Source organism: Dryas octopetala, chromosome 7, assembly GCF_963921425.1.
Source record: "Dryas octopetala chromosome 7, drDryOcto1.1, whole genome shotgun sequence".
NCBI lineage: Eukaryota > Viridiplantae > Streptophyta > Magnoliopsida > Rosales > Rosaceae > Dryas > Dryas octopetala.
In genome coordinates this window covers 3721385-3736372 of record NC_141372.1, presented here as the reverse complement: position 1 = coordinate 3736372, position 14988 = coordinate 3721385, and the positions used below count along the sequence as shown (strand labels likewise).

The window sequence follows — 14988 nt, the reverse complement described above, 5'->3', positions numbered from 1 at the left end:
AGGCTAGATGTCAGTTAGTTATCCTGTCGAAGTTTCTGCGCGCATGAGAGCTGATACTACTACCAAAGGAAGGAGTAGATCCCAATCGTCCCTTGAAGCACCGTACTCTGTTCATATTCATCACTTAAAAGGATCAAAAACATCATCATCATCAAAATTGATGATGAATATTAATATTAATGATCTCCCTGATGAAGTACTGGTTGAAATCCTTTGACATCTATCATGAGATAGAGAGCTCTAAGGAAATTTGGGATGCACTTGAGGTTAAATACATGACTGAAGACGCAACAAGTAAGAAATTCCTTGTTTCAAAGTTCTTCAATTATAAAATGACTGATGATAGAAATGTTATTGAGCAATTTCATGAGATTATACACATGCATAACCAACTTTCTCAATACAAAATGTCTATGGATGAGTCTATCCTTGTTTATGCTATTATGGAGAAATTACCATCTTCATGGAAGGAATACAAGAAGAACCTCAAACACAAGAAGGAGGATCTCACCATAGAACAATTGGGACAACATTATCGGATTGAGGAAGAGTGTAGGGTCCGAGAGAAAGTTGATGATGGTTCATCCTCAAAGGTTCATATGATGGAGAATGGATCTAAACAATCCAACAACCACCAAGGGAACAAAAAGAGGAAGAGAAATTTCAACAAAGACCACCACAACACAAAGAAGACGAAAGAGAGTTGTTTCCATTGTGGTAAACCAGGCCATTTCAAGAGAGACTGTCGTCATCTCAAGAAACAACAAGAGTCAAACTCCAAAGACAAATTTGTTGCTATGATTTCTGAAATCAATATGATGGAAGACAATGATGCTTGGTGGGTCAATTCTGGGGCAACCAAGCATGTGTGCATGGACAAGAAAATGTTCAAGACTTATGTGCCTAATGAGGAAGCCGATGTTCTCTACATGGGAAATGCTTCTACTGCTGTTATTAAGGGAAAAGGCACAATAGAACTAGAGTTCACATCCGGAAAGGTGCTTACTCTCAATGATGTTTATCATGTTCCAGATGTTAGAAAAAATCTGGTTTCTGGAAGTCTACTCAACAAATTTGGGTTTAAGTTAGTATTTGAGTCAGATAAATTTATCTTGACCAAGGGTGGGACCTTTGTTGGAAAAGGTTATATGTATAATGGAATGTTCAAACTCAATCTCAATAAAATTTCTATTGGTTCTGTTTATATGCTTGATTCGTTATCTTTATGGCATAATAGATTAGGTCATGTTAATATTAAAAAGATAAATGATATGTCTAATCTTGATTTGATTCCAAAGCATGTGAATGATTTGAATGATAAGTGTGTTACCTGTTTGCATACCAAGATTACTAGAAAATCTTTTCCTAAGATAGAAAGAACTTCTACTTTATTGCAACTTATTCATAGTGATGTTTGTGATCTGCATAGTACACCTATAAGAGGAAATAAGAAATATTTCGTTACTTTTATAGATGATTTTAGTAGGTTTTGCTATGTTTATCTTATGCATACTAAGGATGAAGTGTTAGAAAAATTTAAGATTTTTAAGAATGAAGTAGAAAACCTTTGTGAAACAAAAATCAAGTATCTTAGATCCGATAAAGGTGGAGAATTTCATTTTCCATCTTATTGTGAATCCGTTGGAATTGTACATGAAACTTCTATTGCATATACACCACAGCAAAACGGTGTGGTAGAAAGGAAAAACAGGACTTTTGTGAAAATGGTTAACGCCATGATGTTGAATTCAAACCTTAGTAAAGGTTATTGGAGAGAGGCAATGCTAACGGCATGCCATCTATTGAATAGAGTTCCTACCAAGAAACTAAAGGTCACACCATATGAACTATGGTTCAAAAGAAAACCAAATCTAAGTTATCTTAGAGTTTGGGGGTGTAGAGCAATCGTAAGGTTACCCGAACCAAAAATAAAGAAGTTAGGACCTAAAGCTATTGAATGCATATTTTTGGGATATGCAGTACATAGCAAAGGTTATAGGTTTCTTATCATAGAACCTAATGACTTCATAGGGGTCAATACCGTGATTGAATCTAAAGATGCTGAATTTTGTGAAAATAGATTCATGTCTATTTTAAAGGATACGAATGAAGTGGTGGAGGATCCACAAAGGAATGGAAATATTTTACCAAATCTTTCTGAAACACCATCAACTGAAACACCACAAATTGATAATGAAGAATCTTTTGAACCTAGAAGGAGCAAAAGAAGAAGGACTGAAAAATCCTTTGGTCCAGATTTTATCGTGTACCTTGTCGAAGGTACAAGAGACTCTCATAGTAAACAAACTATGATTACACCAAGTGTAGAGTCAGATCCTCTAACATTTGAGGAATCCATGAAATCTCAAGACTCTGCTTTCTGGAAGGAAGCAATAAATGATGAGATGGACTCGATCATGGGAAACCAAACATGGAAGTTGGTTGATTTACCCCCTGGTTCAAAACCTATAGGGTGTAAATGGATTTTCAAAAAGAAAATGAAAGTATATGGAACTATTGACAAGTTCAAGGCAAGGTTAGTTGCCAAAGGCTTTACACAAAAAGAAGACATAGACTACTTCGATACCTATGCTCCAGTTGCAAGAACTACAACTATAAGAATGCTAATTGCATTAGCATCTATATTCAAATTTGAGATTCACCAAATAGATGTTAAAACTGCATTCCTAAATGGTGAATTGGATGAAGAAATTTACATGAACCAACCCGAAGGTTTTGTCATAACTGGACAAGAACACAAGGTATGTAAATTGGTTAAATCATTATATGGTTTAAAACAAGCGCCAAAGCAGTGGCATGAAAAGTTTGATAAAGTGATTGTATCCAATGGTTTTAGGATACATGAATCAGACAAATGCGTTTATAGTAAGTTCCAAAAAGATAAAGGAGTAATTATTTGCTTGTATGTGGATGTCATGTTAATCTTTGGAACGGATATGGAATCTATAAACAAAACAAAAGAATTTTTGTCATCAAGCTTTGATATGAAAGATATGGGCAGCGCCGATGTAATTCTTGGCATGAGAATCAAAAGATGTAATGATGGATTGATGTTGACACAATCACATTACATAGAAAAGATACTAAAGAGATTCAATTTCTTTGATTCAAATCCAGTATCAACACCTTTTGATCCAAATATAAAGTTATATCCTAACAAAGGTAGGGCTGTGAATCAATTAGAATATTCTAAAATGATTGGTTGTTTAATGTATGCAATGACATGTACTAGGCCGGATATTGCATTTGCAGTGAGTAAACTAAGTAGATTTACTTGTTGTCCTAGTGAATTGAATTGGAATGCAATTACAAGAATATTTAAATATCTAAAGGGTACTTTGGATTATGAAATTTGGTATAGTGGATATCCTAATGTATTAGAAGGATATACTGATGCCAATTGGATAAATGATTTTGAAGATCATAAGTCTACAAGTGGCTGGATTTTTTTACTCGGTGGAGGAGCCATATCTTGGGGTTCAAAGAAACAAACATGCATATCGAACTCCACCATGGCAGCCGAATTTGTAGCCTTGGCCTCTTGTAGTAAAGAAGCCGAATGGTTAAGAAACTTATTAATAGAGATTCCAGTTTGGTCTAAACCAATGCCTCATATCTCTATTCATTGTGATAGTCAAGCAACACTATCAAGGGCTTATTGTCAAGTTTATAATGGTAAATCTAGGCATATTGGCCTAAGGCATAGTTCTGTGAGGCAAATGATTATTGATGGAGTTATAACCATCAATTTTGTAAGATCATGTCAAAACTTGGCTGATCCATTAACCAAAGGACTTGCAAGGGATATAGTGTGGAAGACATCAAAAGGGATGGGGTTAAAGTCCACTCCTATATGATTACCAATGGTGGAAACTCAACTCGAACTCTTGAAACATCAAGTCTTTGAGTTCAATGAGCAAAGTACATCATATGATTGTAATCGCAAGCATTTAGTGTTGTCATTTTGAATGACACACTCTAATTATTTTTCCATCCAAGGTTAAAGTGCTTGGTACCTGTAATGTATGAAAGAGGGTGAGTTACAACTCTTAATAGATATGACTGAAAGTACTTGAGTTACAGGGGTACTACATGTCTACCTATATGCGTGTAGGAGGTGGTGCCGCTTCCTATGAGACAAGGACTTGTCACTAGAGTACGCATGAAAATGGGTATAGACACAAGGCCAATCCACGTGTCGGTTTATAAACACACAAAAAGGGTTGCAAAGTTTTGTGTGTGAAATATGTCCGGTTAATCATATAAGATCGAAAGTTCAAAGCAATGCTACTTCTCTATCTTGATTAACTTTGATATGTTTTCACTAAGTTAAAGTTCAAATCCAAAAGATACTTTAATTTATGCACAACGCTTTCAAGAAATTGCTTAAGTAAGTTTTTAAATGTTTTTAAAATTTGAGTCGTTTTATATTTTGAAAATGGTGGAGGATTATTAGATAATTTTCAAAAATTTGTAATTTGAATTGAATCAATGTGTCCTTTGGGAAAGGTTACTAAACTTTCTGTAGAGGTTTATATTCATAGAGTCATAACATTTCATGAAAAGGTATGATTCAAATGGTATCATACCTCTTGAATAAATATTTCAATTGAATGGTTGCTATACCATTTCAGAAAGGGCACGTTGGATTCATTATAAAAAGAGAAGTTCTCTGCAGAATTTTATATACAGAAAAAACAACTATTATCTCATTCTCCATCTTTTCACCAAAATCAAATACAAAGAACTAATTTCTGCAGTTTTAGTTCTTTGTGAAACTTGAGTATTCTTGTTATATCCATTTGTGTGTTTGGTTTGTTTTTGGTTGTGTAGGACATTAACAAACAATAGTGTTACTAGGCTTCATTGTATCCACAAGGCATATTTGCAAATCCCTCTACACACAAGAAGTGGGGGCAAATATTGTCTGAAAGAAAGCGTTGTTCAACGTGCCTTGAAGCAAGTTTCTATCATCCTTTCAGCAGCCACAACTCACAAGAATTCCAACAGTTACTGCATAGAAACCCTAGATGCTTTGAAGGAAAATGTCTAGGACATATCATGTTCTCCATGATTTTGAAGAGGGAGAGTTGAAAGAAAAAATGTGGGTGAAATGGAACAACCTAGACATGATCAACAACTTCATGAAGGTGGAGTAAACTGGAGGGTAAACTGCCTTTGCGGAGCAAAGGGATGATGATGGTGAAGCATGATCCAGTGTCATGTATGCAGGCTGTGAAGTGCTGCAATGTTGGTGATGAAATTGGAGTTAATGATGTTTGGGCGTGTCCTTTGTGTATGCAGTCTCAGGGATAGAAGCGAATCTATAAGTTGATCCCTGATCATATAATAATTTTGGTTTTGAGATTGTGAAATATTCATTAATCTAACTATGAGTTACATTATATATATACATGATGTCAAATGCTAATTACAGCTCACTAATGAAAGTAACTAACTCTACTAATACAGATGCTAATTTGAGCTGGGATATGATGTAGCAACAGCAGATGAAGTTTTCTACAGTTATGAGGAAGAAGCCAATCTTCATTAATTTTAATGGTTATTTTCTTTCCAGGATGAACTTCATCTAGGTTCTGGTAAACAAAGAAAGTATGTCTGTTAGTTTGATGAAATGGGCAATCAGATATACAATGGCTACATTTACAATGGTTATTTTGTTAGTTTGATGAAAATGACACTGTCAGAATTAAGTACACCCTTTTTTTTTGTCGGAAATTAGACCGCTTTATGTATATGCAAAACCAAATTTTTAACATCTTAATTCATACTACTGTTTCAAGTTGAAATGATGTTTTGAGTTTACCTTCCTTTTGGTTAGTCTTTTATGGATTTGATTGATGTCCACAATAATAGTGCTCTGTGATATTGTTTGAAACAGCTTAGAGCATCTCCAACAAGTGAGATTGGCTCTCCATTATCTTTTCTAAATATAAAATACTATCTTTTCATATATGATGTTTTAGCTAGTCTATTTCTGAAATACAAATGAAATATTCAAAGCGAGCTCTATTTGAGAGTATTGCTTGAGTAGTCACCTTGACTAAAATCTAACATAAAAATATAGAGTATTACTGGAGATATATGCTCTTATTATCTATCAAATTTATCGCAACCAAATGATTGATTCAATCCTCTAATCACCTTTCCCACAACACAATCAATGAGAATCAATGCAATGATGGAAGATATTAGCTGCACAGTGATGATTCCGGTTATACATGAATAAGGTAAGAAACAATAAAGGGAATCCCACCACCTTTGCTGGTCTTCTCAATCACAAATTCACAACCATGTATGAAAGTTTCCATATCTAGAAATTAAGTGTCGAGGTTTTTAAAATACATGTGGGGAAAAAAAGAAATCAAGATCATGAAAATCTCATGTTGTTTTCATTTTGTCACCAACTCATTCAAGAATCTAGATCTTGGAAAAACTCACGTACCCAAGTATTCATCCTTGTCCTACAACCAAACAGTAGAGACATCAGTTCTCCCCTCAAACATGGTCTCAATATCGAATTATGTTACAAAAGGTGTATTAGGACTGTTGAAAAATAAATAAATAAATAGTAAGAATTACAGAAATTACGGTGGGGCATTCAATAACCTTTGCAGTATCAAAGATAATCTTTTCAAGCACAATGGCACTCTTGACCAAGTACATGGCAAGCTCGGTATCGAGAGCAACCCCAACGAACGCAGAGGGATCGAATTTTGGTGCATTGTGAGTAATTCTACAGCTCTTCCAATTGGCCACCCAACAACGGCAAAACAAGAATAGCATAGTAACTGCAACTGTAATTAGATTTTAGAAGTTAAGCATAGCATGATGGAACGCACTTAAAGTTTATAAGAGATTTTATTACCGTTCAATAATTCTTTAAAGTATATTTCATATCAATTACAAGTAGTTTAGAATCACACATAGGAGAATTATTACACATGCACTGATGCACCAAGCCATTTTTCTTTTTTCTTGGTATGCTGGAGGGCTTAAAGATGAACGAAGTCATTGATGATAAGGGCTAATTAATTGTTATTTTAGTGATAGTTGTTTTCGTTGTTAGGAGAGTCTCAAATTAAAGCCGTTTTCCTAACATTTAAAAAATATTAAGTCATTCACTATAAGGGAGTGTGGAACTAAAGCAAATATATATTGGGCTAGCTCGGCCCAGACCACCATAGAAAAGCCCAAGTGTATCGTGTCTTCTGTCAAGGCCCAACCCAGAACCCTCCATTCCCTTTCTAATTTAGGACTAATACTTCACTCCATCCCAACTTTCTAGGCTGGGTTCGCCACCAGTTTATTTGACTGGGTAACATGCATGCAAAATATGAATGAGTAATATGTGATATCATATTCGTACCCATATTCGTACCATTGAAGGATTTTGTTTTTTATTTTTTTCACAAATACGGAAATACCATTGAATGGTTCAATGTCAAAGAGAGAGAACAATGAAGTTGGCGGTGGCATTTATCATGAAGCATAAAATAGGTGTGAACTGTGAACCATGCTTGCAAATTTGATCAAGATCCTCTACTTATAGAACAAAACTTAAAATTTAAAAATGGGGGACCATCAATCCACCTCCATCATCACCATATATAATGATTATACAAAGAAAACAAGAACTTGCATGAATAGCTTTGCTTTGGCATGTCAAATAGTTTATTAGCCCTTAATTTTAACTTTTAGATAAGCAACAAAGGTGTCCCAATTGCATTTATAAGGTCATCTCTTTCTTTGACTCGGAGTAATTATGTCTGTTATAAAGAAAACTTTGAAGAAATGCCCCATCTTAATTAACTGGCTCATTCCTGCTCAATAAAATAGGACTTTGGGTGTCGAATTGCAATATTCTTCACTTAATTTATATATGAAAAAATAAATGGTGAAGAAGATTGTTTTTCTTTCTACCTTTTTTGGTTTCTCTTAACATCTATTTTTATCCACTTGCTTTTTCTGAAACAGCTAATGAAAAACTGAAAAAGAGAAACCTCTAGTGTTAATACTAGGGGCTCTTAGAGATTGACTTTTTTAGTTTCTATATGGGATATGCATAATATTCTCTTACTAAATAGTCTAACAACATAACTTAACATTAAGTATATAGTTGTCTACTTGTCTTCTTAAATTTACTTGGAGAAGGAATATTCACTCACATATACTGCCACCATGAAATAGATTGAGGACATCATTATGAAGCAACGTCTAAAGTTCAATGTAAAAACATGCATGAAAGAGAAACACATGTCAATCCCATATTTTCTAACTATTTCTTTTATTGTAATGCATCCCTTAATAAAGAAGCCTCAAATCTAGTTTCCAACCCTAGCTAGCTTTGATATTTTTTTCAAAAAATTCCAATTCCCCCAATTGGGGCAAGTCACATAGATCAAGCATATGCAATGTTTGTTAGCTTATGTAGCATGTAACTTAATCTCATACCTAAGGTGACTATGTTTCATTACATTGGGTTTCCAAAAACACTAATTACTCATTTATGCTCATTAACTTAATGATGGTAGTGACTAGTAATTAGGCTTAATGGGTTATGGAGGAGCATTGTGGAGGTCTTAGGTCTCTTGACTTCAAGATTGGCCTTAACATGAATAAGTCTAAATTAATAAACTGGTGGGGAGATTAAAAATAATACTCTCCTCTCGGTTCTTGAATGGACATATAGTACTTGACAAAAGGAGATTATATATATTTTTGGCTTATTATCAATTTTGCCCCCTGAACTATGATTTCATTCCTAATATGCCCCTTACTTTTTAATTTTATCAATTTACCACTTAACAATTACAACGTTATTCTAATGTACCCATTCGGCTCAATTCTATTATAACTTCCATTAGCCTTGCTGACGTAGCGCTTACGTGGCAGAGTAAATTGGTCATTTCGACCTACCTGGATCACTCAGCACTCCAATTTTGCTACATAAACATAAAAGTGGGACCCACACCTTTAATTTAATTCAAAACTTCAAATTTAAAACAAAAAAAAATTATTTTAAACTCTAATATTTAGAAAGAAAAAAAGTAATAATACAAAATAAAAAACCAAACCCACCATCCCTTCCCCTCCCCTCCCCTCCCCAACAAGTGCCCAGGCCACCCCCACCTCCCTAAACCCTCTCGATCAGAAACTCACCCCACCACCCTCTCCTCCCGATCACCCACCTGCACCGGCCCCACCACCATTCCCGGCCAATGACCCCCCTCTTTCCCCTCCCCTCTCTCTCTCTATCTCTCTCCCTCTATTTTCCCCTCTCTCTAGATCTGCAAATTCAGCTTTGTCTTCTTTGTTTGATAATTGTTGGTTTTTGAATTATCAAGTTGGTTGAATTGGATCTACAAATCAAACTTCAAAATCACTTCATGGTTTGTTGGGGAATTGGGGAGATCTTCAAAGCTGACGGATGGGAGGAAGAAGTGGTCTATGGCGGTGGGAAGGGCGGCGAGGACGGAGGTTTAGGCTTTGGTGGGTAGCCGTCGGAGGGGATGATGAAGGTGACGGTGAAGTTGTGGTGGTGGCCGAGAGAGTTTGTGGGTGGGTGGGTGCGACAGTGGGGCTGGGTGGGTGCGACGGGGTTGGGTGGGAAGGGGGGATGTAACGGGGCCGGGAGGGGCTAGGTTGGGGTGGGGGGGAGGGAATTGCAGAAGAAAAAGAAGAAATAAGGAAGAAGAAGAAGAAGAAAAGGTGGGGTCCGTGGGTTGGGGGGGAGGGTTTTATTTTATTTTTTCTTTCATTTGTTTATTTATTTTTTTAAATTTTTTAGGTTTTGTATTAAATTAAAGGGGTGGGTTCCACTTTTGGGTCTATGTGGCAAAATAAAGGTGCTGAGTGGTCTAGAAAAGTCAAAATGACCAATTTGCCCTGCCACGTCAGTAAGGCTAACGAAAATTATGACGGAATGGACCCGAAGGGGTACATTAGAATAACATTGTAACTGTTAGGTGGTAAATTGTTAGAATTAAAAAGTAAAAGGGCATATTGGGAATGGAATCATAGCTCAGGGCAAAATTGATAATAAGTCAAAAAAAAAAAATATATATATATATATATAAGCTGTATACGTCATAATGGGCTGTAACTTGGAAAGGATAGTTAACCCAATGGCCGAAGTCCAGGCCCAACCAATAATACAATAAAACTGAAACCTAAGAACAAAGTCAGCCACCCACTTACACATATAAGGATTCGATGTTTTCATCATTAGTCAGCCACTTGAACTCTCTCTTTGTCTTTCTCAAAGTATAGATCTGCTCTGTTGAGTTTTACTTCTTTAGATCCGAAGTTTTTCTGCTCTGTTGAGTTTTTCTGTTGAGAATATTCTTAGTATGTGTGTCATTTTTCAACAAGATTTTGTTATAGACGCTTAATATATCATTATCTATTAAACCACAAGAGGAAGAAAGCCTGCATCAGTAGCAAATTGGACACCCGAAAACATAGCTAACAGAAGTTGTTCGGACTCAAGTGAAACGCCAAAGGGGCTTTGCATAGCAAGAGCACATCAAGCAATTTGAATTCCTCATTATCGCAACCAACAACTTTAAAACCAAAACCAGTCACTACATCAACAACACCATCGACATTCAATATGAACTTAAGTTAACAACCGAGCTTGCTGTAATAAATAAATAAACAAGCATTAGATTGATGTCCACAGCAATAGTGCTCTGTGATATTGTTTGAAACAGCTTAGAGCATCTCCAACAAGTGAGAGTGGCTCTCCATTATCTTTTCTAAACAAAAAATACTATCTTTTCATATATGATGTTTTAGCTTGTCTTTTTCTGAAATACAAATGAAATATTCAAAGCTAGCTCTATTTGAGAGTATTGCTTGAGCAGTCACTTTGACTAAAATCTAACTGAAACATTTAGAGTATTACTGGAGATGCTCTTACTATTCATCAAATTTATCGCAACCAAATTATTGATTCAATCCTCTAATCACCTTTCCCACAACACAATCAATGAGAATCAATGCAATGACGGAAGATATTAGCTGCACAGTAATGATTCCGGTTATACATGAATAAGGTGAGGAACAATAACAAAAGGAATCCCACCACCTTTGCTGGTCTTCTCAATCACAATCATGTATGAAAGTTTCCATATCTAGAAAGTGTCGAGGTTTTTAAAATACATGTGGGGAAAAAAAGAAATCAAGATCATGAAAATCTCATGTTCTTTTCATTTTGTCACCAACTCATTCAAGAATCTAGATCTTGGAAAACTCACATACCCAAGTATTCATCCTTGTCCTACAACCAAACAGTAGAGAGATCAGTTCTCCCCTCAAACATGGTCTTAATATCGAATTATGTTACAAAGGTGTATCAGGACTGTTGGAAAAAAAATAAATAAATAGTAAGAATTACAAACAAACTATATTATCTGATAATTAACTCAGCTCCCGGGCGTAGTAGCTCCGTTCCAAGCTGCAATGCACGGTTTCTTATTGCCCCAAAATGTAAAAACTCGGAAATTACGGTGGGGCATTCAATAACCTTTACAGTATCAAAGATGATCTTTTCAAGCACAATGGCATTCTCAATCAAGTACATGGCAAGCTCGGTATCGATAGCAGACCCAACGAACCCAGAGAGTTTCACCACCTTAAGGCACTGATGAGGACGTTTATTAATTTCCCGCATATTCCTTGAAAGTTGCTCTAGCTCGGGTTGCCATGTTAACTGCAAAAGGGCATACCAAAGCATATCAATTTCTTTCATTGACAAGTTACTTAAACATGTACAAGTTGTCAGGAAGCACACAATGGGACAAATCTGTATTTGTATTTTAGCAATGGAAGAGGGTAAAAAGAAAATCATGGGTATTATAACAAGCGTAGGCAAAGGTTGTGTTTGTTTAAATGAATTAACCAACTAAGCAATAATCAGCCTGACATTATGTGTGAGTATACTGCAATATACACTTCCTAATAAAGCTAAAAATATAATTACTAATAAGATATAAAAAAAAATATACAAAATACCAAGACAGGTTTTCGTTGAAGATGAACATTAATAATTGAGAATTTAGCTTCAAGCAATAAATAGTATATAGTAAAGTTGAACGGCTGGTCTATTGCTAACAGGAGCTAAAAAGCTAAGGAAGTTAGTGTGTACATACTACATTCATATAAATCAACAAAATGTTATTTCTCAAACCATTAAAATTTAACTTATCAATTTTATATTTGTAAGATATACTGAGAATAAATTTACCTTCAATGTAAATCTCTGCAAGAAAGGAGATTGCTCTATCAAGACAGTCAAATCAAGGAGGCTTGTCTCATCACTTGCGATAACACTCAATGATAAGTCCTTGAGGCACGTTAACTCTGGAAATTCTAGGAGCTTACCAATAGTTCCCTGAAAGATAAAAGTAATGGTGAGATTAAAAACTTGAAAATCCTTTAATAAAAAACCCATTTGAACCTAGAAAAAATAGTATAAAAAGAAACGCTGTAAGTATTTCATATACTGACCCAAATCACATTCATGTGCAGGCTGAGAGTCACTAGCTGAGGACAATAACTTGAAATCGAATAAAAAGGTCTAGTTGTACATCCAATACTTTCTGCAAGAGATACCTTAACAAGCGAGGGTGCATGCTTCAAAACAATACCTCTTTGATAAGAACCAACTCCATCATAAATAAATGACACGAGATTAGGAGCAAAAATCTCAACTTTATTTAAGCCGTGGCACTTGCTTATCTGTAGGAACTTCAACGGGAGCGACGAACCAGCAACCGTCAAATTTACAAGATGATTTGAGCCAAAAACACACAGGTGTTCAAGAAGTTGGCACTTGGATAGAAGGTGCTCAACAACTTCACCAGTTATATTTACAAAGGTCAAAGACAGGTGTGTAAGGGACGTAAAGCTGGAAACACCAAAAGGGGTTTTAAATGGCTTCTCCGGAAAGGTATATCTGGTAGAAGTATACACATGACGTCTATTTCGTTCCAGTTCTATTTCAAGCCTTTGAACTCTCTTTTTCTGCATTGCGAATTCGATCCAATTGTCAATTTCAGAAGCATAATTGCTATCCAGCACGGAAGAACGAATTCTGAATTTATCTAAAGTTGAACCCCGATGCAATAGCAAGACTCGATTCACACAATCGAACCTAGTTTCTGTTGTTTCAGATTGTCGTCTTCTTCTCCTCCGCCCTTTTGGAAATGCATCTAAATCGTCAAAGTTGATACATGAAACATGTGTCCACAAATATCTCCACCTCTTAGAGAGGACACAAGTAGTTACTGCTTCTCCGATATTCAACAGGGAAAGAATGGCAATGAGAAGTTCGTTGGGCAGCTGACTAATGCGATCCAAATAATTATCTTCCTTATCACCCAAATTGATGGCAGATTTACATCTTTTACCATATGTCCCCCACTGAATCCATGGCATAGGTTTTCTTTTAGCCATTGAATATTAGTTAGAAGGTTCAAATAAGCTGCAGAAAGTGGGGAAAACCCAAATAAATAGCAAAACCAATTATCACATATTACGAGAGAAAGAGAAGCTAATTCAATTACTCTTCTGGTAGGTTGATTCTGTAATCTGTATACAACACAAAGCCAAATCCAAACCCGATGTTTTTCGTTCACAAGTTTTGTTTTTGGTGAAGAATATATTAGTAACTAAATATATATAAGCTGCAGAGTGCAAACCAAACCAACTCCACTAGTTCCCAACTCCCGGCTCGTCACCTTCATCAGATTTGGATCGTGGCTGTCGGTGAGTGTAAGCGAGTCTGTGCGTGTTTGCACGGAAGAGCGCTAGCTAAACCTTTGGAAGATGAGCGCTTTGGCATGGGTGTTCGCACCTCCATCTTCCTCCCTCTTGGTGGTTCTCTGGCTATTGCGGTGGCTGTGGCGTTTTCTCAATGTCGTGGGGATGAGATCTGGGGAGTTTTGTGGGTCTCACGGCGGACCGATCCTTGGTAGCGACGTGGTTCTCCTGAACCGCCTCTATAGCCTAGGGTTTATTTTTATGTTTAATTGGGCTGGTTTTGAATTTTCTTTACTTTGTTTATTTTGCTTTGGGCCTCTTGGCCCTTGCTTTGTATTTCTTGTGCCCACTGGGCTCTTTTAATGCATGGCTCATCCTTTCGACCAAAAAAAACCAAACCAACTCCAATTGACTCCTCCTTAGTCGAACCCGGAAATGTACTCGTCTTCTTTTCCCTTTTTCTTTTCTTTCCTAATAGAAACCTATGAATCCCAAGCCACCCATCCAACCATATTCATAATTCATTAAGGAAAGAGTAAATCTCGATTTAGCTCATCCAATTCAGTATTCTGAATACGAAAAAAGCTCGCTTTTTTTTCTTTTGAGAAATTAAAAAAAAAAGTCGCAAATTTAATTGAAAAACTCAAAACTTTTAATAATATAAGAGGAAGCAAAGATAAAGGAGAGACTATGGAGAAACTTACTTATTAGAATGGACCGGAGCCGCCGCGCTGAGCCAACGGTTCATCCAAGTTCAAAGACAAGAGGATCCTATTACTGGTTTACTTATAAACCAGTAATAGGATGGCCCTTTTTTATTTTAACCTCAAAATTATGCCATGTGTCGCCTTCTGGCAAAAAAAAAAAAACAGTAAAATGTTTTAAAAAATAGTAAAAAATCTTGAAAGAGCTGGGAATAACCTAAAATAACAAAATATGAAAATTCAAATTTTTTTTTTTTAAATATGAAACATAAAAAATTTAATAGAGTTTTGATTTTCAACTGTAGCAGTAACAATATTTCAATCTAAATGTTTATCTATATATAAAAGCATAAATGTCTAAATGGACACCGAATTTGTATTTTTTTTTTTTTTGAGTCGGGGAATTCAAGAGAAAGTGATGATTGAGAGGTCGGACTGCATCTGAAAGATCTGTTTGTGCACCAGTCACTTATCT

At 35.9% G+C, this 14988-nt stretch overlaps 1 protein-coding gene across 1 annotated transcript; it reads right to left on the bottom strand.

Moving 5' to 3' along the window:
* Positions 1-11404: 11404 nt before the first annotated feature.
* On the bottom strand, positions 11405-14581 carry LOC147278617 (putative FBD-associated F-box protein At1g32375). Its single transcript, XM_086251733.1, has 4 exons — positions 14514-14581; positions 12556-13531; positions 12293-12439; positions 11405-11758 (listed from the first exon to the last, which is right to left on the bottom strand). Exons 2-4 carry the CDS (start codon positions 13501-13503, stop codon positions 11456-11458), a joined length of 1398 nt encoding a protein of 465 aa, XP_086107859.1. The 5' UTR covers positions 13504-13531; positions 14514-14581; the 3' UTR covers positions 11405-11455.
* Positions 14582-14988: the final 407 nt, after the last annotated feature.